This window comes from Pteropus vampyrus, unplaced genomic scaffold (assembly GCF_000151845.1).
Source record: "Pteropus vampyrus isolate Shadow unplaced genomic scaffold, Pvam_2.0 Scaffold894, whole genome shotgun sequence".
NCBI classification, from domain to species: domain Eukaryota; kingdom Metazoa; phylum Chordata; class Mammalia; order Chiroptera; family Pteropodidae; genus Pteropus; species Pteropus vampyrus.
Window position 1 is genome coordinate 132,947 of NW_011889675.1, and position 23,835 is coordinate 156,781.

Sequence of the window (23,835 nt, forward strand, 5' to 3'; positions counted from 1 at the left end):
CATACATTTTAATATGTATACTCAACCCCAATGTCCATCTACAGAAACCCTAGAGTACATTTCTCTAGTTTCAGATACCACTGCAACAGTCTGTTTAACATGCACAAAGTCTGGTAGAATGGGGTAACTGGAAGAATGAGGTCAGGAGGAAAGCAGATATGAAATTGAGAAGTATGTTAGTAGGGGCACAAAGAACATTCTTGAACAAATAGTGAAACACATTTCATTAAACCATTAGGAATTCATTCTTGGGCCTATAAAGAATTTTAGTCTATAACGGACTTTTAGTAAAATGCAAAAACCTGTGGGAAGGCTAATACTTTTAAATGTGTCCTTTAATATTCTAGATGAAATAGCTAACAAGCTAGCATGGGGCAAAGCCCTACAGATAGGAAAATCAGGCTAGGAAGGAAGGAGATGAAAGAGCAAAAGTAGGATGGTGAAGGTAGGGAGAAAGGCTGAACAAAGAAAATAGAAGGTATCAAAAATAAGTGTTTATCTGCTTCATAAATTTGATTACATTAATTTCCAGATCTTCTGGTTCCCTGTTTTTTCTTTTCCTTCAGATTTCTCATTTTAAATTATACTTCGTTTCCCAATCTTTGTAATTTAATTCTTAATCCAGACAGGATTGATCTAGTAGATTGAAAAATAAAGAATCAGTGTAAAATTTCTGGGTACAAATAGAGGAAGTATACAAGAACAGAAAGCCAAGTTATAAGCAAGAAAATATGAAGTATAGGTAAATAGGTATTATGGCTTTTTCTTTTTTTCCCATTAGAGTGCTTCCATCTCAGTTTGTTTTCTCACCCCACATAACATCCAGAATAAAAATTATATTAGATAATCTTTAGGCTAGAAAAAACTAGGAGATAGTCCAGAGAGAGAACTTTAAAAGAAAGTACACCTTGGAATATTGAGTTATATACCTTGGTCATTACACAATATAACATAAAGAAAGAAATTTGCACTGCACTGGATTGGGAGGGGAACATCCATACCTTAAAATTCCTGAGTATCTTAGAAATATTGAGGATTTATTTAAAATTTCATAAATCTATCATTTTCATTTAAAAATATTTTCAAAATCATCAATCTTTTATAACTTAAAGATTTATTATACTACTTTCCTAGGAATATATTAGACATCTTTGTTTGCATATCATGACCTGAAAAACTCTAATGAAAATAGACATCTTATTACCAGTGTCTTCTCTACACTTGTTAAAATACTGCACATACCATATTATTCTTGAAAGGCACAGAACATGACCATAATTAAGGAAATATTCTTAAGAACTGTTTTCTTGGAAGTTGTTTATTAGCACATAGTCACTTGTACTGCATGCAGCTCCATGTCACATGGTTGGCTTATTTTCTCTTAGTTCATTATTTTTCCTCTCTTAGTTCATTATTTTGAACATTTATTGAAATGAGAGAGTTCAGTGGAATTGGATATAATAAATAAAAACAGCTTTGTCAGAAAAACAAAGTAATTGGAGAAAAAGAAAATACTTGATTTATCTTGGTTGGGACAAGCCCTTGGCTTCTAAGAAAAGAGAAACATTTTAATTAACCTTCTAAGGAAAGAGAAACATTTTAATTAACCTTTAAATATATGTTTTAAACTTTTTAAAACTTAAGAGTCAATCTGTGGGTTGATTTTTCTCATTTCACTCAAAAGGTAAATGGTTCAAGTGACTTTATGAAGCATTATCAATGTTTAGGTACACAAGTCCTTTGAGAACAGGTCATCCCTGGAGTTTTAATCCAAGTTTGTTCAGGTATCACAAAGTCAGACTGTCAGTGTATAGCCCAGGGAACAACTGATTGATTCCTGGTTAGCTTTGTCTACGTTTATTGCCTAAAGTTATTTTATATTTTGTCATGCTTTTCTCTATATTTTTAAACTTTTTGAATAACAACTTTATTGGGATATAATTAACTTTATTGGGATATTATAAAATTCACCCTTTTAATGTGTACAATTTAATAGATTTTAGTATATAGAGTTATAAAACTACGTCAATAATATCAATTTTAGAATATTTTCATCACCACAAAAAGAAATCCCGGATGGGAGACCACCTAGAAATATTAGGTGCTGTAGGCATTAAAAAAAAAAAAAAAGAAACCCCATATGCTTTAGCATGCACACCAATTGCCCTACCTTAGTGTTGTCAACCCTAGTAAACCACTAATCTATGTTCTGTTTCTACAGATTTGCCAGAATGAATATTTCATATAATTGGAATCATATTGTTTGGTCTTTTGTTACTACCTCCTTGATATGTTTTCAAGGTTTACCCATGCTGTGGCATGAATCAGTTCATCATTCCTTTTCATTGCCTAATAACATACCATTGTACAGATGTACCACTTTGCTTATTTATTCATCATTTAATAGACATCTGGGTTGTTTCCACTTTTAGGTTATTATAGATAATTTTGCTATAAACATCCACATATAAGGTTTTGTGTGGATATGTTTTTCTTTCTCTTGGGTATATACTGGGAGTAGAATTGCTGGATCATATAGTAATTCTATATTTAGCCATTTGAGGAATTGTCAGACTGTTTCTAAAAGTATCTGCATTATTTTACATTCTACTAACAACACATGAGCGTTCCATTTTCTCCACATCTGCATCAACATTTGTTATTGCCTGATCTTTTGATAATAGCATCTTAGTGGCTGTGAAGTGATACTTTATTGTGGTTTTGTTTACGAATGTAAACGAAATGTTTTTCATGTCTTATGTCTTTTGGTTGCTCTATTCTTTAATAACTGCCTTTTTTTCTGTTAAATATATGGTTCTAGTGTGTCATTTTAATCCCCTTGTTTCTTTCAATCTATTTTACTTTTAATTATTTTCTTACTAGTTTTCTTAGGGTTGTCATCTAACTTTAAATCAATGTAGTTCAAATTAATACCAACTTAATTTCAATAGTATTCAAAAACTTTGCTCCAATCTTGCTCTGTCCCCTCCTATATCATTTGTTTTATCAGTGTCATACAAATTACATCTTTACACATTATAAGCCCATCAGTGCAGTTTTCTAATTATTGCTTTATGCAAGAATCTTTTAAATCATTATGGGAGAATAGTAACAAAATTGCATTTACAACGACTTTTATATTTATCTATGTAGTTAAACTTTAAGGGTGCTTTTTATTTGTTCATGTGGATTCAAGCTCCTACCTAGTATCCTTTCATTTCAGGCTTCAGGGTTTCTCGTAGGGCATGTCACCTAGTGACGAATTCTCTATTTTTACCTCAAAATATCTTAATTTCTCTTTTACTTTGGAAAAATAATTTTGCTAGTCATAGAACTTTTAGTTGAATCTTTTGGCACTTTGTCATTCCACTGCCTTCTGGCTTTCATTCTTTCTGATGAGAAATTAGGAGTTAATCTTATTAAGGATCTCTTATACATAGCAGTCATATTTTTCTTGCTGTTTTCAAGTTTCACTCATTATCTTTTGATATATTGACTATGACTAGTGTCAGAGTAGAGTTCTATGAGTTTATCCCATTTGGAATTTGTTGAGCTTCTTGGATGTGTAGATTAATGTTTTCATCAAATTTGGTGAGTTTTCAGCCATTATTTCTTCAAAATTACTAGCCCTCTCTTTCCCTTCCCTCTGGAACTTCTATTACGTGTAAGTCAGTATGCTTAATGGTGTCCCATAGGTCTCTATACATTTTTCGTCATCTTTTTCTTTCTGTTTTTCAAACTAGATAATCTCAATTGCCCTCCCTTCTAGTGCATTTTCTTCTGCCAGCTCAAATCTGCTTTTGAGCCTTCCTTTAATGAACTGCACTTTTCAAATGCAAAATTTATATTTGTTACACACTATTCTCAGACTTCCTTTAATTCTTGAGACATAGTTTCCATTAGTTATTTGAACATATTTATAATTGCTTACATATAGTCATTGTGTAGAATATCAAATATCGGGGCTTCCTCAGGCATAGTTTCTATTAACTACATTTTTTTTCTGTGTACACACAATATTTTCCTGTTTCTTTGTGTGTATAATTTATCAAAAGCTGGATGCTTTATGTAATATGATGTGGCAACTCTGGAAATCATATCTCTCCTCCCCAGCATTTGTTGTTACTATTATTATTATTATTATTGTTATTACCACTACTACTACTACTACTAATTATTAGTGATTATTATTATTATTATTATTATTAGTTTGTTTAGTGATTTCCTGAAGTAATTCTTTAGAGTCTATATTCTTTGGCTTTTGTAGTCACTGGAGTTTCTGATCAGATAGCTCAGTGGTCAACTGACTGAACAGAGATCACCTCAAAATTCTCAAACTAGTAAGCCTCCAATCCATTCCTGAAGTATTGTTGAGGAAAGCCTTCAACACTCTAGCAGTTTACAACTCTGCCTTAGCCTTCATCTCCTGCTTGTGCAGAACTTCAAGGTGAGCCAAGGTAAGAGATCAGGGTCTTCTCAGGTCTTTCTCGGGCATGTGCTCAGCGATGCACATGTTCATGGCCATATAGATCTCCAGGAATGTGTCAGAACATTTCAAAGAATCCCTGGGCATTCCATTCCTCTGATTTTCTAAGTTTTTTTCCTCCCAATGTTTGTTTGTCCTAATTGTTATTGCCACTTCCAAAGTCATGATATTAAATTATTGCCTCTATTTTTTTTAAACAAAAATGTCTTGAGGATAGGGTTTTCCTCATCAAGCAAGCAACGAGTCAGGTCAAATAAAGATCAGTCCGTATAATGAGAATTTTCCAAGGATCTGATAAAACGGTCAAACAGTGAAATTTCACTAGAGACGAGGCACTTTTGGGAGCTCCAGACCTGTTCTGCCCTCTTCTATGCCCACTAGGCTACAGATATTCACAGCTACACATGGTCCTGAGATTGATGGTTTTCAAGGCTACCCCAGAACTCAGGAAAGAAGAATGGGAATAGGGTAAGTTAAAACTTCATAATGCTGTTTTGCTGAGATTCAACTATTTTTCTTGAATTGGTGCAAGAATTTGGTAAATTTTCGGAGTTGCAAAAAATTTTGACAATTTTTTCTAGGGTTCTCATTTCCGTTATGAAGAAGTGGATTTTGAGAGGCCCTTCTTCCAACCAATGTGGAAGTGCTTCTCTCATCACTCTTTCATTTTTGATTGATGTGTTTTCTCGCACCATTTTCCCTTCTTATTTTAGAATAATTTTTCTTTAATCTTTCAGTGGTTAACTTCGGGATTTTCTCATGCATGCTTAAAGTCTAAAGTTAAAAAACATCTTATGTCTCCCTAAAAAGACAAGCATCACAGAACATTAAGTTAGACCACAACTTTATCATAAGATATGTAAATATGGTCTAGTATTCTACTTTTACCTTATATTTTCTTTAAATTAGCCATTATTATCACATAATATAACCAATGTTTTGACTTACCCATATATTTACTTCAATCTCTGTCATTTTTTCTTGAATCTCAGATATCAAGTCATTTTCCTTCTGCCAAAAGTCCTTTCTCTAAATTTTTCATTAATGTGATTCCATAGGTGGTAAATAATTTTAGTTATGTATGCGAATAATATTTTGCACTAGTTTTTAAAAAAGGATTAGATCTTTGGAAGCATGGCAGAGTGAGAGACGTCCCCAGATCTCTCCCCTTGAAACAACAATAAGATGAACATCTAAAACTCAACAAAAAACACCAAAACTGCACATCAGCACATCTGAGCACGGGATCTGTGCATAAGAGCTACTACGGGTAAGAACCCCAAGTGTTGGGCGGTGGACTGGGAGAAATAAAGAAGCTGTCTCTCAAAGCCACTGGAGCTAACTGTAGGGGGAGGGGTAGGGGAGAAGGTGAAGAGAGTGCCCTGAACAGCTGTGCCTGGAAAAGCTGTGAGCTTCCTGCAGCTGGTGCAGGGCCCAGTTATCACGGCAGAAGGCAGAGAAGTGGGATGGCAGAAAAACAAGTTGATTTGCACTGACTGTGGTTACAAAACTGAGGCTGAGCTGCAGATCACAACTCCCAACCCAGCAGGCCCATCCCCCCATATCCTCTGACGCTGAACACCGAGGAGACCTAAGGGAATCTGACTGAACACTACCGAAACTGTTGCTAACACTGACAGGGACTGAAACTGAGAGTAGCAAGCGTGATTAAATATCTATCAGAAAATAAAAAGGCATTTTTCAGGCTTTATATACAGCAGGAATCCAAGAGGCTTAAACACCACCTACCAGAAACAAAAAGAAAAGCTCCTTCTTTGCAGGGGGCTAAAAGATCTATATATAATAAATCTTCTTTCAGGAAAAATAAAAAAGCAGAATACATGTCCATTAATGTCCAAGTGGAGAAATAGTCTATTAAACACCATGAACAACCAAGGTGACAAGGCATCTCAGAAAAAAAGAGAAAAATCTCCAAAAATAAGCTTATAGATATAGAAATATGCGACTTAAATGCCAGAGGATTCATGATGGCACTTCTGAAAAAACTCAGTAAATTCTGAAATGAATCATATCAACAAATTTCAGGAATTGAAAAAACAACTAGATGAGCAGAACAAGGAGACTGAAATCCTCAAAAAGAACCAAATAGAACTTCTGTAGATGAAGAACATACTGCAAGAGTAGAAAAATGAAATAGAAATCCTGGGAAATAGAGTCGATCAAATGGAGGAAAGGATCGATGATATCGAAGACGGAAATCAAGAAATAAATCAGAAGGATGAAGAGAGAAACCAAAGAATGAAAAATAATGAAAGAGAAATTCAAGAACTAGCTGATACCATCAGGAGAGGAAACATAAGAAAAATGGGCATTATCGAAGGCGAGAAAAATGAGCAGGGACTAGAAAGCATTTTCAGACAAATAGAAGATGAGAATATCCCAAATCTAAGAAATGAGTGGGAGCTCAGAATTCAAGAAGTCAACAGAGCACATAATTATCTCAACTGAAAGAGGCCTTCACCAAGACATATTGTATTAAAATTATCAAAAATCAAAGACAAAGACAGAATACTCAGGACAGCTAGGGAGAAGAAAATGTTAATGTATAAAGGAAAATCCATTAGATTATCGTCGGACTTCTCAGTACAAACCTTATAAGCCAGAAAAGAGTGAAATCCAATATTCAAACTATTAAGTGGAAGAAACTGCCAGCCTAGAAAAATGTATCCAGCTAAGCTCTCCTTTAGATATGAAGGAGAAATTAAGTACTTTCCAAACATACAAAAATTGAGGGAATTCTCCATTACAAGGCCTGCACTACAGGAAATACTGAAAAAGGTCAGCTCACTTAATACAAAATGACAAAAAACAAAAACAAAAACCATAATTAGGAGCAAAGTGACTATTGGGCAAATAGAAGCAGAAGAGTGCAACCCTTACTAAGAACAAAACACTATAAGCTTAAATAATAAGAGAATTGTTATAACAAGATAGTAATAAACATTCAGTATACATAGGGACAAATTGAGATAACAATGACTGAAAACGGGAGGAGTCAAAGATTCATACTTGCAAAGAGTAATGGAGATAAGGCACTCCCAGGAGAAAATGGAAGACTATATATATAACTATCCTTTACATATTTGTAATGGTAACCACACACCAAAGATTCAGAACTGAAGTATATAACATAAAACAAGAAGGACCAGAGTGAAAATCCACAGAAGCCAACCAAAATAAGGAAAATGGAAACACAGGGACAAAGAAGCAATGGAAACACTGAGCTACAAGAAAGCAAAGATAAAATGGCTATAAGAAGACCTCACATTTTAATATCTCTCTAAATGTTAATGGACTGAAATCACCAATAAAAATGCACAGACTTGATGAACGGATCAAAACTCAACCATATACTGCCTCCAGGAGACACATCTCAGCTCCAAAGACAAATACAGACTCAAAGAGAAAGGGCGGAAAATTATACTTTAAACAAATGGCATTCAGAGAAAAGCGGGAGTAGCGGTACTAATATTGGATGAAATAGACTTCAAAATAAAAAAAGGTAAAGAAAGTAACAAAGGAAAACTTCATAATGATAAAGGGAATCATGCACCAAGAAGACATAACACTTATTAATATCTATGCTCCCAATTAGGGAGCCTCGAAATATATAAGGCAATTACTAACAGAACTAAAGGGAGAAACAGACCAAAATACTATCTTAGCAGGAGGTCTAAATACCCCACTGTCCGATATGGACACATCATCCAAAAAGAAAATCAATAAGGAAATAACATCCTTAAATGAAACATTAGACCAACTAGACATAATTGACATTTACAGAGACTTCCATCCCAAAACAACTGCTTATACATTCTTCTCTAGTGCACATGGAACATTCTTAAGAATTGACCACATTATGAGACACAGAGATAGCCTCAACAAATATAAGAAGATTGAAATCATATCAATCATATTCTCTGATCATAATGCTTTGAAACTAGAGATCAACTGCAAAAAGAAAGCAGGAAGAACCACAAATACATGGAGATTAAACAACATGCTACCGAAGAATAACTGGGTCAGAGAAGAAATAAAAAGAGAGATCAAGAGATACATAGAAACGAATGGTAATGATAGTACAATATATCAAAACATTTGGGACATGGCAAAAGTGGTCATAAGAGGAAAGTTCATATCTTTACAGGCCTATCTCTAAAAAGAAGAATGAGCCCCAAAAAACAACCTAACGCTTCATTTTAAAAACTAGGAAAGGAAGGATGAATGAAGCCTAAAGTCAGCAGAAGGGAAGAAATAATCAAAATTAAGGCAGAAATAAATGAAATGGAAAACAAACAAACAATAAAAAAAATAAATGCAACAAAGAGTTGGTTCTTTGAGAAAGTTAATAAAATTGACAAACCCCTGGTCAGACTTACTGAAGAAAAAAGAGAAAGGACACAAATAAACAAAATCAGGGATGAAAGAGGGGAAATTGTGACTGACATTGCAGAAACACAAAAGGTCATACAAGAATACTATGAAAAAGTACATAACACCGAATTGAATAACCTAGAAGAAATGTATCAGTACTTAGAAAGATACAACCTTCTTAGACTGAATCAAGAAGAACTGGAAAACCTAAACAGACTGAACAGCAGTATGGAAATTAAACAATCATCAAAAACCTACCAAACAGTAAAAGTCCAGGACCAGATGGCTTTACCAGTGAATACTACCAAACATTTAAAGAAGATTTAATACCTATTCTCCTCAAACTCTTCCAAAAAAATTGAAGAGGAAGCAATACTTCCCAACTCATTTTATGAGGCCAATATCACCCTGGTACCAAAATCTGGTAAAGAGAACATAAAAAAGAAAATGACAGACCAATATCTCTCATGAACACAGATGCAAAAATCCTAAATAAGATATTAGCACATCAAATCAAATACAGCAACATTTTTAAAAAGATTATATATCATGATCAAGTGGGCTTTATCCCAGGGGTACAGGGATGGTTCACCATATGCAAATCGATAAACATGATATACCACATAAACAAATTAAAAAGTAAAAATCTAAGATCAGGAACAAAGCAAGGCTGTCTGCTATTGCCAGTGTTATTCAATATAACATTGAAGGTCCTAGCAAGAGCGCTGAGGCAAGAAAAAGATATAAAAAGCATCCAAATAGGAAAAAAAGAAGTCAAACTGTCACTATTTGTGGATGACATGATTCTCTATGTAGAAAACCCTAAGGATTCCACAACAACACTACTAGAAACAATAAGCAAATACAGTAAAGTCTCTGGATACAAACAACGTTCAAAAATCCATAGCTTTCCTATACTCTAACAATGAAGTGTTAGAAAAAGAAGTGGAAAAAATAATTTCTTTTGCAATAGCAACAAAAGAATAAAACTGGAAAGCCACCTGCAAAAGAGTGAAACTAGACTGTTGTCTATCACCATACACCAAAATTAACTCAAAATGGATTCAAGATCTGAATATAAGACCTGAAAAAATAAAATGCACAGAAGAAAACATAGAAACTAAACTCAAGGACCTTGGACTTAAAGAGGATTTTATGAATTGGACCTAAAAAAGCAAGGGAAGTAAAAAGCTAAAATAAACGAATGGGACTACATCAAAGTAAAAAACTTGTGCTCAGCAAAAGAAATCTTCAACATGGTAAAGAGACAACCATCCAAATGGAAACATATATTTAGAAGCAATGCCACCGATAAGGGCCTAAAATCCAAAATATACAAAGAACTCATATAACTCAATAACAATGAAAAAGCCAATGATCCAGTCAAAAAATGGGCAGAGGACATGAACAGACACTTCTCCCTAGAGGATGTACAAATTGCCTATAAACATATAAAAAGATGCTCAACATCGCTAGCTATTAGAGAAATGTAAATCAAAACCACAATGAGATACCATCTCCTGTTAGACTAGCTATAATCAACAGGACAAGTAATAACAAATGTTGGAGAGGATGCAGAGATAAAGGAACTCTCATACACTGCTGGTGGGACTGCAAATTTATACAGCCACTACGGAAAACAGTATGGAGGTTCCTCAAAAAACTAAGGATTGATCTACCATATGATCCAGCAATCCCTTACTGTGTATTTATATAGAAAACTTAAAGACAATTCTCTGAAAAGATATATGCACACCAATGTTCATAGCAGCATTATTCACAGTGGCCAGGACATGGAAGCAACTGAAGTGTCCTATGATAGATGATTGGATAAAGAAGTGGTGGTTCATATATACAATGGAGTATTACTCAGCCATAAGAAGAGATGAAAAGCTTCCATTTGCGACAACATGGATAGACCTCGAGATAATCATGCTAACTATAGGAGACAGAAAAAGTTGAAAATCACATGATATCACTTATATGTGGGATATAAATCTAAAAGCAACGAATGAACAGGGCAAACTAACAGATTCATGAACATGGAATATAGACTAGTGGTCACCAGAGGGTAGGAGGTGGGGGAGAAGGGGATAGTTAGATGGTTAAAGGGGTTCAAATATAGGAGGAAGGGGAGGTTGAAGTGGGTAAAGGAGATCAAAGGTATTGTAGCTGAAATAAATCGGACTTTGGGTGGTAAACACACAATAGAATATACCGATGTCAAATTATAATGTACACCTGAAAATTATATAATTGTATTAACCAATGTTATCCCAATAAACTTAATTTAAAAAAAAATTGAAGATGTTACAAATAAATGGAGATATAACCTTGTTCATGGGTAGGAACAATCTGTGCATGGGTAGGAAAATCAACATCATTAAATGGTCATACTACTCAAAACGATATATATATTCAGTGCAATCCCTATCAAAATAACAGTGGCATTTATCAGAGAGCTAGAACAAATAATTCTGAAATTTATATGGAACCATAAAGGATCCCAAATAGATACAGCCATCTTGAGAAAGAAGAACAAAGTTGGAGGTATAATAGCTGATATCAAACTATACTACAAGGCTACAGTAATCAAAACAGCATGGTATTGGCATAAAAACAGATACATTGATCAATGGAACAGAATAGACAGCCCAGAAATAAATCCACGCCTATATGCTCACTTTATATATGACAAAGAAGGCAAGAATATACAATGGGGTAAAGACAGTGTCTTCAATAAATGGTGTTGAGAAAATTGGACAGATAAATTCAAAAAAAGAAAAAGAAACTGGACCACCTTCTTATACCATGTACAAGAATAGACTCAAAATGGATTAGACTTAGATTTAAGACCCGAAACCATAAAACTGCTAGAAGAAAACAGTAATCTCTTTGATATGCTACTAGTAATTTATTTTCGGAAAAATCTCCTCAGGGAAGAGAAACAAAAGAAAAAATAAACAAATGGGACTACATGGAACTGAAAAGTTTTTGCACATCCAAGGAAACCATCAACAAAACAAAAAGTCAACCTACTAAATGAGAGAAGATATTTGCTTATGAGACATCTGATAAGAGGTTAATATCCAAAATATATAAAGAACTCATACAACAACAGAAAAAAAAAACAATCCATTTAAAAAATGGGCCAAAGACCTGAATAGATTTTTCTCCAAAGAGGAAATACAGATGGCCAATAGTTATTATATGAAAAGATGCTCAAGCTCGCTAATCATCAGAGAAATGCAAATGAAACCCACAAAGAGATATCACCTCAAACCTGTCGGAATGACTATCATCAATAAATTAAAGAACGACAGGTGTTGGCGAGGATATGGAGAAAAGGGAACCCTCATACAATGTTTGTGGGAATACAAATTGGTACAGCCACTATGGAAAACAGTCTGGATGTTTCTCAAAAAATTGAAAATGGATATATACCTTTTGACCCAGCAATTGCACATCTGTTTATTTATCCAAAGAACAGAAACAATAATTCGTGAAGATGTTTGTACCCCTATGTTCATGGCAGCACAATTTACAATAGCCAAGATATGGAAGCAACCTAAACATCCATCAACAGATGACTGAATAAAGAAGTTATGGTTCATATATACAATGGAATATGACTCAGCCATTAAAAAAATGCAATCCTACTATTCACAATGACATGAATAAACCTAGAGGTTGTTATGCTGAGTAAAATAAGTCAGACAGAGAAAGATAAATACCATATGATTTCACTTATATGCAGAAACTAAGGAACAAAAAGAACAAACTAATTGAAAACAGACCCATGAATGTAGACGACAATCAGGTGATGGCCAGAGAGGAGTGGGATTTGGGTGCCGGGAGAAAGGGGTGAAAGATTAAAGAAATACAAATTAGTGGTTGATAGATGGTCACGGGCATGTGGAGCATGGTATAGGGAATGCAGTGAGCAGTAATGTACTGGCTAGGTGGTGAGCCAGAGGAGTGAAAGAGCAATCAGGATCGTTTATAAACTATATAAATGTCTAATCATTTTACTGTGTACTTAAAATTAATAATAAAATTAAATAAAATAGTTGCAATTTGATCCATCCTACTTTTATTTTATGTAAATGTTTATCTGACATTTATATTATATAAAGAGTCTCTCTCAAATAAAGGTGACATTATTTGTGAAGATATCCTGGGGAGTTAGTTATTGTCTTTTAAAGAAAGCATTCATATTGAAAATAACACAATGTAAAAGAATCTGAACTCTTAAACAACTTACTTTGAATATCCTTTCAAAGTCTATTTTTCCATACTAGAGAACATAGATACAAGCTATCAAATAGCTACAAAAGAATGGATGCTGTAATGTTGAGGGAAGAGTTATAGAGGGAGAAAAAAGAAATCTCAGACTTTAATGTTTTCATTCAATTTTATCCACAGTTTGCATCGGTAATATACATTTAGTGTTCCATTTATTTTTAAATGCATCAGAAAATCAATCATGATAGATCCCAATACAAACATTTCTGCATTCTTCAAAAAATTCAGTTAGAAAAGACGATAAACTAGTATTCTGTAAAGATAATTATTACACAAATGGCAATGCATTTTCACTCCTTATTTCAGTTCTAATATATCCAACATCACTTCTTTCTTGTGCCATGTAGTAATAAAATTTAGCAGAGTAGCTATCCACTGTACTTCTTAGGGCCTAATAAAATATTTTAGTTTGATTATTTAACCCTCTTCAAATCACGTAACCAATTCAAATAATGATAATCATTCTTAGTTCAATAACTGATGAAGTAAATATATAATAACCATAAAAACCATGTAGAATAAATGTTACAATTATTTAGAAACTACTAAAAGAAATACATCGGTGCCTTGATATAATTCGTCCTTGGGGACTATGCTGTGAAACTGCCTTAGAGATGGTGTTGCCTTTCGGCCTATCGTAAATAAACTGCCTTGACATGGACTTCAGATAGACCTACCCTAAATAGAATTTTGATTTGTAGTAAAAAAATGCTACAGTGAAGTTCTGGTGTATTTTCTCTTTAAAGTAATAATTAATTGACCAGTAAGTGAAATGCAGTAAGAAAATGACCTATAATTTCACTAAAACTTTAATGACATAAAACAGAAAAATATTTATAATTCAAATCTAGATTGAATAATAAAAGGAATCCTATAGCAGGATGACCATGAAAACTGTATGAATGATTGCTGTAGTTTTTAATGTTCACGATGTTTTTAACATTATCAAATTTCTATAATAAAAACTATCAAATAAAGTATTTACTTGCTATTTCTTACCTTTATTATCCATGTTTTCACTAGGGAAATTATGTGAATGAGGTTTTTTTTTTTTTTAATAGATCCAACTAAAAAATAGTAACTAATTAGCTCAAATATTTAAAGTAATAAATTACCAATAATTTAATTTTTAAACTGTATAGTCATAAGAACATTTAATTCTTTAAAAGCTCCAATTTGAATCCTGGGGGATGTAAATAACACATCTGTTTTCTAAAGCCAAATTTTAATTATATGGCTTATGCCAACTGATCAAAAAAAGTAGAGTTTCTAAATCGGCCCTTACTAAACTATTTGGCACATTAGTTTTTACCTTTTATATATACCCTTTGAAACACCCAGGCCGTTTTAATAAGTTGCATCCATATTAAGAGGTAACAAGTGCAAATCAAATATTTAAGATATGATACTTGCTTGGCTAGTACAAAAGTAATTTATACTAAGGTTCTTCTAAAGGAAACCAAGTTATTCATTACAGTAATGTTTCTGAAAAAATACCTGCACTACTACCAACATAAATTTACTCATCTCTAAATTAAACAAGGACTTTATGTAACATGGTATATTTATGAAAATATTTATAGAAAGGTCCGTGTTTAATTTAACATCATGTTACTTGAGGATCATAACATTTACAGGATACAGAAGTGGCCAAATGTCAAATAAAAACCTATTCCTCGATTGTTGCTCTCCGAATTTGAATGTAACTAAAGGCAGCACAAAGATGTAATGTTCTTGAAAGTCAAGACATAAACCCAAACTTTGGTAGTTTTATCAAAATATCCTTGATAATTAGCACTTTGTTAGTTTTCAAAATACTCTTCAGATAATACATTTTAAAAGATGATTAAGTTTTGCAAAATTAAATAGCATAAATTAAGCATATTAGCATTGTTTTTTGAAAACATGAAATAACCAATTTAAGGAAAACCGCAATGGACTAAATAAAAAACCATGAGTATCATAATGTGAGGCACATTTAAATCCTCACATATTACTGACCTTACAAAATCTACTAAAATATTTTAAAGTTTCATTGATTCCATTAATACATAAAAAGAAATTGCAGAAATGCTTAAGACTATATAAGTCATCAGTTACACAGGCACTTCACATGTAAACAATCTACAGTACAACTGAAAATTTTTTGGCACTAACCTATACTAAAAGAATTTAATATAAAGCCAGAGTTCTATACTTTCTACTCAATTTTTTTCTAGAAAACTAAGACCAAAGATTAAAGAAATTGTGTATAAACTAGAAGTATATTAAATAACTCAAATATAGAATTGTTTTAAATTGGTAAAAAAGATTACCTTATCCAGATGTTTACTAGTATGCTATTAAAAAATTAAATCTAATGTAATTATTAAATTGAAACCACATTTTAAATTTAGTATCAATTTGATTTTTCAAAAATAATCATTATCAGCTGAAAAGAGAATTTGAATTTATCAAAAACTCTTATTAAGTTAATCTAGTTTTCCATCATAGAAAATCTGCCAAGAATTTGAATTTATCAAAAATTCTTATTAAGTTAATCCAGTTTTCCGCCATAGGAAATTTGAGCTATTCAAAATTTAATTTAACCTAATTTTAACATAATTTTTAAACCTAAGGTTTGATCTAATAAAATTATTTTTGATTAGACATTCTTATTCACGAAATTGAGATATTTGAAAACACTTCAAATAAATGAAACTATATACTTATGATTTTTAAATGTTATATCAAGCTGTAGATAGCTGAGATGCCTTGGTTGTAGGTAATTCAAGAAGAGCTTGAACTGTGACACCAACTTTCACAAGACCTCTTTCTTCCAAAATATGATGAGGCAAACAGAGTCTTTCCTGAAAAACAAAAGAAATAATAGTTGAACATTTTTTTAATAGCATAGTAAAGCCTAAATAAATCAGAACTGGATTTTTTAAAAAAGCTTTCTGTAAAGCTTCAAGTAAAAAGCACACAATTCTAATTAAATTCTAATTCTAAAATGTCTGATTCAGTAGACTTTTATGGCATGGGATTATATTTTATGGGCTGTGTTTTGATCTGAGGTTGATCTGATCTACCTAAACAAATATTTTAAAGTGAGATGATTATGCTAGATGTTTCCTAAGCTCTCATGCTGGAATAAAAAGAGCACTACATTTCTAGCCAATAGATCTAAGGACCACCTAATATGGAGTACTAAAATTCCCTGAGACTTAGTTTCTTCATCCTAGAGACAGAACTGTGTGAGAAATAAACAGAACAGTCTGTATATGGAAGCACTTTGTAAACTGTTCAGTACTGTACAAAATTGGCCACGCAGGTTCTTTCTACCAGTTCTGCGATTCCATGGTCTCTGATATAAGTAGCATTTCAGCACTTTTCTTAAGGTTTCTTCCCTCAAGCTTCTAGGGATATTGTGTTGCTTCTTAGTTCTATTAGTCTAAAATTTGATAAATAAAAACTACCTCCTCTTCTAAGTACATCACAAGTGTCATTTGATCTTCACAACTCTATGAGAAAGAGGTTTAGAGACAACTGTGCATTAGGTTTTATTATCCTTCATTGATCTTCTTCTAACATCCTAATGTTTCCAAGGGTTCTAGCTTCACCCTCTTCTCTTTTTACACTGTATCTTTTCTTTGGTATTCTCAAAGCCTTATCAAAACTGCAAAGGTTAACTGAAGGTTTGCATGCATGGGCACAACACCAAATAAGTTTGTTAGCTATTTTTAAAAAAACAATGCAGTCCACTGCTTCAGTTGGGACACCATTCACCTCAGGAAAACAACCTAGTAATGGACACAGCAGGTGGTAAACACACCATCTATTGGCCCCATCTACAGGTCCATAACTATATTTTAGTTGGCTCACACAGTGTTTTACAAATCTAGAAACATTAGATTAAAAAAAAAGCAAAAACACTGGAAGGCTTGGTAAGACTGGATCCCTATTCCCAAATAGTATCCTTCATCCTGAAATAGTATCCTTCATCCTGATGATTTTCAAAAGTGTATTTCCTGCCAAGATTTCTCTATTGAGCTCCTGATACAAATGTAAACATGACACAGCCAAATGGATGCCCACCAGACATATCAAATTCAGTATGTCCACAACAGAACTACTTCTTCACTTAACTTGTCCTTCTATATTCTATACCTCAGTCAGTAATACATTGTTCAGTCTCTCTCACCATAAACCTGGAAATCATAATAGTCCTCTTTCTTCCTTACTCCAATAACCAATTCGTCATATACTATTGATAATATCCCATTTATCACGAGTTCTCAAAAACTATCTTTCTATCTCCATTTTCACTACAACATTTGTTGCCCTCCTAATATTTTGTTTATTTATTCAAATAACCACCTGAATATATATTAGAAAAGATAAAAGTTCTCAAATCAATGACCTCAGCTCTCACCTTAGAAACTAGAAAAAGAGCAAATTAAACCAATGGCAACCAGAAAGAAGGAAATAATAAAGATGAGAGAGGAAAATGATAAAATAAACATTTTTAAAAATAGAAAAAAGTCATTGAAACCAAATGTTAGTTCATTGAGAAGCTTTTTAAAAATCCGTAAACTTCTAGCTAAGTTAATCAGGAAAAAAAGAGAAAATACACAAATTACCAACATCAGAAATAAGAAAAGTAACATCATAAGAGATTCTACAAATACTAAAATTATAAATAACCTTATAAAAATAAGTTTAACAAACTAGATGAAATAGACAAATTCTTTGAAAGATACAGTTTACCAAAGCTCAAGCAAGAAGAAATTAAAAATCAGAATAACTCTATACCTATTTAAACAATTGAAATTGTAGTTAAAAACCTTCCTGCAAAGAAAACTCCTGGCCCAGATGGGTTCATTAATGACTGTGACTAAATATTCTTTTAAAAAATAATACAATTTTATACAAAATCTTCAAGAAAAGTAAATAGTGAGGAATACTTCCTAACATGTTCCATTAGGTCAACATTACCTTGACACCAAAGCCAGGCAAAGACATTAAAAGAAAACTAAAAACCAGTATCCCTTTGAGCATAGATACAGAAAGTCTAAGCAAAATATTGGCGAATTGAATCCAATAACATAAAAACAACAAAAACAACAACAAAATCCATCATGACTAAGTGGGGTTTACCTCAGGAATCCAGGTTTAAGTTAACAACTGAAAATCAACCAATGTAATTCACAATACTACGAAAGAAAAAAAAGTTATCATTTCAGTAGGTGTAGATAAAGCATTTGACAAAATTCAACATCTATTCCTGTAAGAACTCTCAGCAAACTAGGAATAAAAAGGAATTTCCTCAATCTGATACAGGTCATCTATGAAAAACCAAGAGCTAGCATTTGCAACTCATTTTCTTATAAGGGACTTATATCTAGATATATATAAAGAACTCCTACACCTCAATAATAAAAAGGCAAATAAACCAAATACCAAATGAGCACAGAATCGGAAAAGATATCTCTTCAAAAAAGTATATGAAAATAGTCAATAAACACAAAAAGATACCCAACGTCAGTAGCCAACATCAGGGAAATGCAAGTCAAAACCACAATGAGATACCAACCACTACAATGGCTAGAATCAAAATGGTTGACAACAATTATTATTGGTGAGGATGTGGAAAAATTAGAGCCCTCTTACATTGCTGGTAGGAATGTAAATTGGAAAATCATTTGGCAGTTCCTCAAAAAGATAAACAGAATTACTATATAACCTAACAATTTTACTCCTAGGTATATAACCAAGAGAATTGAAACAAATGTTCAAACAAAACTTGTTCATTAATGTTCATAGCAACATTGCTGATAATAAACAATGAGTTGGAAAAGCCCAAATGTCCATCGACTGAAAAATAGTAAAAAAAAATACGGTATATCCATATAATATAATATTATTCACCCATAAAAATAAACGAAGTACTGCTTTATGCTACAACAGGAATGAACCTTGAAAACATCATGCTAAATGAAAGAAACCAGACATGAAAGACCACATATTGCATGATTTAATTTATATGTAATGTCCAGAATATGCAAATCCATAGAGAGAGAACAAGGGAGAAATTGCTAAATTTGTAAGAGGTTCCTTTCTGGGGATAATAAAAATTTTCTAAGATTCTAGACTTCAATGTGTGTGTCTAATCCCAAACTGAAAAAAAAAAAATTTCAATCCACACCTTTCAACATATGCAAAAATTAACTGAAATTTTATCATAGACCTAAATGTAAAACCTAAGATTATAAAATTTCTGAAAATAACACAGGAGAAAATCTTTGTGACTTTGACATATGCAAAGATTTCTTTGGTTTGAAACCAAAAGCACAATCAATTTTAGAAATGATCAATTTTACTTCAAAAATTAAAAACTTCTGTTCTTTGAAAGATACTACAATGAGAACAAAAAGACAAGCCAAAGACTGGGAGACAATATTTGTAAATCACACATTTGATAAAAGACTTTATCCATAATTTATAAAGACACCTCAAACTCAACAATAACAAAACCAACCAGTTGGACTTCTGGTCAAGATGGTGGAACAGGTAAACGCTGCGCTTGCCTCCTCCAATGACTACATCAAAATTGCAATTAAACTACAGAACAACCATCACTGAGAACTTCCTTAAGACTAGCTGAACAGAAGTCCTATAACTAAGGAAATAAATAAAGAAGCAGCCATGTGAAGACTGGTTGGTGGGACAGAAACGCAGAATGGGCAGGCTCCACACCCATGGTGTGGTGGTTAAAAATCAGGAGGGATACCTCAACTGTGGAGGTTACTCCCTGACTAAATATTATCATTTCCAAGTGAAGGGGAAAAATTTAAGCTAAAAATAAAATTCTTCCCTCACTTCCAGTAGCTAGTTTAAAAAATAGGAGTTGATGACTGGTTCCTCCATAGCCCTCCCTTATGGTAAAGATGGCTAGGGCACTAACCTTGCCTCTAGAACAAGCTGGAGAGAGAAGACAAGAGAATGCTAAGTAGAATAACTTTTGTTAAGATTTTCCTATTTAACCTGCTTGACCACTATATTAAGAAGGTATCTGGAGTATGCTGGACTGTTTTTTCTTTCATGTAAAAAAAAAACAGAAATAGAGTATCCAAGGTAGAGGGTAGGTTCTGCAGTTAGACCACTTGGGTTCATAGCACAACTCCACTGTTTACTAAAGGTATGACCTTGGACAAGTTTCTTAGCTACTCTGTGCCTTGGTTTCCTCATCTGTAAAACATACGTTCATTCAATAAATGTTTATTGACAACCCCCCCCAAAAAACTCTTAAAATAAAAATGGCAAAATAAGAAAAAAATACTATAATAACTAGAAAAAAAAAGCTTCCTAATTTTTCTATTTTCTGAGTAAGAGATTAAGAGTACCAAAAAGAAAGAACATAAAATGGTTAAGAATTAAACTTTTAAGATATGTTAAGCATAGAAAAGAGATAATCAGAGAACAGGATATAGTTTCCAATATGCACAACTATTTAACGGGTTCTCTCTGTATAAATTATATTTATTCACGAGGAAAGAGGTTCAAGTGGAATATGTAGACCAGATTATGACACTGCTGATAAAGAGAGCTTAACAAGCTCTCAGCTCATTATATAAGTGTATCAAATCAACACACTATACACCTTAAACTTACACAGTGTTATATGTCAATTGTTTCTCAATGAAAAATAATTTTAAAAATTAAATTGGAATTTTAAAAGTACGACTAGAGTGTGATCTGCTAACAATGTCATGTTCTCTCAAAAGTCAGTCAGAGTGATGTTAGGCTTATAATGTTTTCCAAAAAATAATATTTTAATTATTCATTTTTATTATACATTTACAATGTAGCTTTGTTAATTTTATAGTACCGGAACTATTACATGAAACTTAAGGCAATTCCTACAAATTTCAGACAAAGTTTACCTAGTGAGATATTATCATAATGTTACTAAAATGTCCAATTTGACAATTTAAATAAAGTTTATTTTTTAATTTTAATAAATTTATTGGTTAATAAGATTATACAGGTTTCACGTGCACAGTTTTATAATACGTCATCTATATATTGCATTGTGTGCTCACTATCCAAGTTTAACATGCTGTTCACCTTGAATGTAAATCTTCCAGAGTCTGTGTCCATGAATTTACTGCGCAAGGGAGTCCAAATGTCTTCCAGCAGGAAAATGAGTAGCAATGACATCAAAATCAAGTTGTAATATGGCCGCTGTTATGTTTTTTCAATGTGTATGATGAGTAAATTTTTCATATATGTAGCTGTTTTATAAATTACTTTAAAAGCAGCTTAATAATATTCATTAGAGAGCTACTACAGTTAAAGCTGGAACTCAGTAGAAGATACCAATGGAAGGTATTCATTTTTGCATTCAAAAAGCATTATTCATTCTTATTGTGAAGAGTAAGAACCCCAGTGTGCATGTAATAAATTAATATTAAAATGATCATTTGGTTGGAAAAATAACAATTACCTGTGAGACACCCAACTTTTTACAAGCATCAAGAAAATTTTCTACATTTCTTCGACATTTTGCCATGCTCAGTTTCGGCTATAAGAAAAAAGAAAGGTATACTTTCAAGAATATTTGTTAAGAAATCAAGACTGAAAATGAATTTATTGAATTCAATAAATTTATTGAAACTATTATTTAACAATAGTTTCAAGAGTCTCTATCTTCCTTTAGAGAACTAACAAATTACAGACAAAACTTACCACTGCTGGTGATGGCACATGAATACTAGCTACAGAGCGTGGCCTTATATGATTGGCTAAATGACAAAGAACAACCCCATCCATCAGTGCAGCTCCAATGTCATCAGGCAAAATTACTTTTAACCTGGATTCGAGATTCTATAAAGAAATGGGTATACAATGAGATACCACCTCACACATGTTAGAATGGCTATCATCAACAGGACAAGTAATAACAAGTGCTGGAGAGGTTGTGCAGAAAAAGGAACCCTCGTACACTGCTGGTGGGAATATAAATCAGTACAGCCACTATGGGAAACAGTATAAGGTTCCTCAAAAACTAAGAATTGATTTACCATATGATCCAGCAATCCCTTTTCTGGGTATTTACCCCCCAAATTTGAAAACATTTATCTGTAAAGATATATGTACCCCGATGTTCATAGCAGCATTATCACGGTGGCCAGGACATGGAAACAACTGAAGTGTCCTTCGATAGATGACTGGATGAAGAAACTGTGGTACATATATACAATGGAATATTACTCAGCCATAAGAAAAGATTAAAAACTGCCATTTGCAACAACATGGATAGATCTTGAGATTATCATGCTAAGCGAAATAAGTCAGACAAAAAAAGCTGAGAACCATATGATTTCACTCATATGTGTGATACAGAACTGAAAGCAACAAACGAATATGACAAACAAACACAGACTTATGGACACAGACAACCGTTTAGTGGTTACTAGAGGGAAAGGGTAGGTAGATAAGGGGAAAGGGGTGAAATATATGGTGACAAAAGGAAATTTAACTTTAAGTAGTGAACACACAATGTGATGCACATATGACGTATTATTGAATTGTACACTTGACACCTATATGATTTTATTAACCTATGTCACCCCAATAAATTTAATTTAAAAAGTAAATGGGTATAAATTACAGATATTCTACCTAAATGTTATGTATTTATATTACTAGTTATTATATAATCCAAAATTTTAAAGAGCATTGAAAATAAAACCCATATACATTGTTAATTTTCCAAGTTAAACCCATTTTTACAAAGCAGATCTGAAAGGTCAATCTGACTTACATTGCGAAGTTGTCGTATTTGCTCTCGTTCTTCCCGTAGATGTTCCATCTTTCTTCTCATTGTAAATCCAGGATCTGCTGCCCCATATTCCTGGCGAGATGAGCGGCTAAAAGCTATAAAAACAGAAATTTCCTAGCTTATTATGAAGCTAATAAGAAGGATCAACCATCGGTAGGAAAAGAGGCATAATAGAAAGAATCAATACAAAACAAAACACTATTGCTTATTAATACAATCTAAATATTTTTACAGCATATAATAGAAATCTACTTATCTGCATAATTGAAAGCAATAGGGTAATGATTTCTACCACCTATACATGTTTTTATTTAAACATATGTTTTTAGAAACATATGATCCAGGTTAAAATTGTTATTGAACATAAAGCAGCCTTTATTATCTTTTAAAAAAAGGAAGTTATATTTGAAGGTCAATACAGTTATTCAGGAATAAAAACTGTAATTCAATACCTTGCCAAGTAACATGGATCCATTTTCTTTTGGGCTTGCCAAATGCGAAAAGATCCCTTTTTAAAACCACAATATAATGAAGTGCTATAATTTCAAACAGTGTTTGGTCTGCTGGCAGAGTGGTCATTCTAATAGCAGTCACAGTAGAGTAGAAATAAGACTGCAGTATATCTAAGGCAAAAAGCTGAGGTTTCAGGAGCTTGAAGGTAAAGAGGAAGAAAGAAATGGGGAATGGGAATTGGAAAGACAAATAAGGTTAAGAGAAAATTACTTTTAGGAGAGGGGAAAGAATCTATGTGTTCTTAAAACTATGGAATCAAATCTCATTAAGGCTGAAAAACTCTAGTTTCATATGTAGCCAATAAATTTAA

The 23,835-nt window shown here is 32.8% G+C and overlaps 1 protein-coding gene across 2 annotated transcripts in view; it reads right to left on the reverse strand.

Moving 5' to 3' along the window:
- Positions 1 to 15,915: 15,915 nt before the first annotated feature.
- The window catches only part of LRCH2 (leucine rich repeats and calponin homology domain containing 2), a 108,815-nt gene continuing 100,895 nt past the window's right edge, over positions 15,916 to 23,835 (reverse strand). For both annotated transcript variants that reach the window (XM_023526453.1, XM_011386071.1), the window contains 4 exons: positions 22,995 to 23,107; positions 21,917 to 22,054; positions 21,675 to 21,752; positions 15,916 to 16,035 (listed from right to left, as the gene is read on the reverse strand). In XM_023526453.1, the coding sequence (XP_023382221.1) occupies positions 15,916 to 16,035; positions 21,675 to 21,752; positions 21,917 to 22,054; positions 22,995 to 23,107 (449 nt within the window). The remainder of the gene's footprint in view (positions 16,036 to 21,674; positions 21,753 to 21,916; positions 22,055 to 22,994; positions 23,108 to 23,835) is intronic.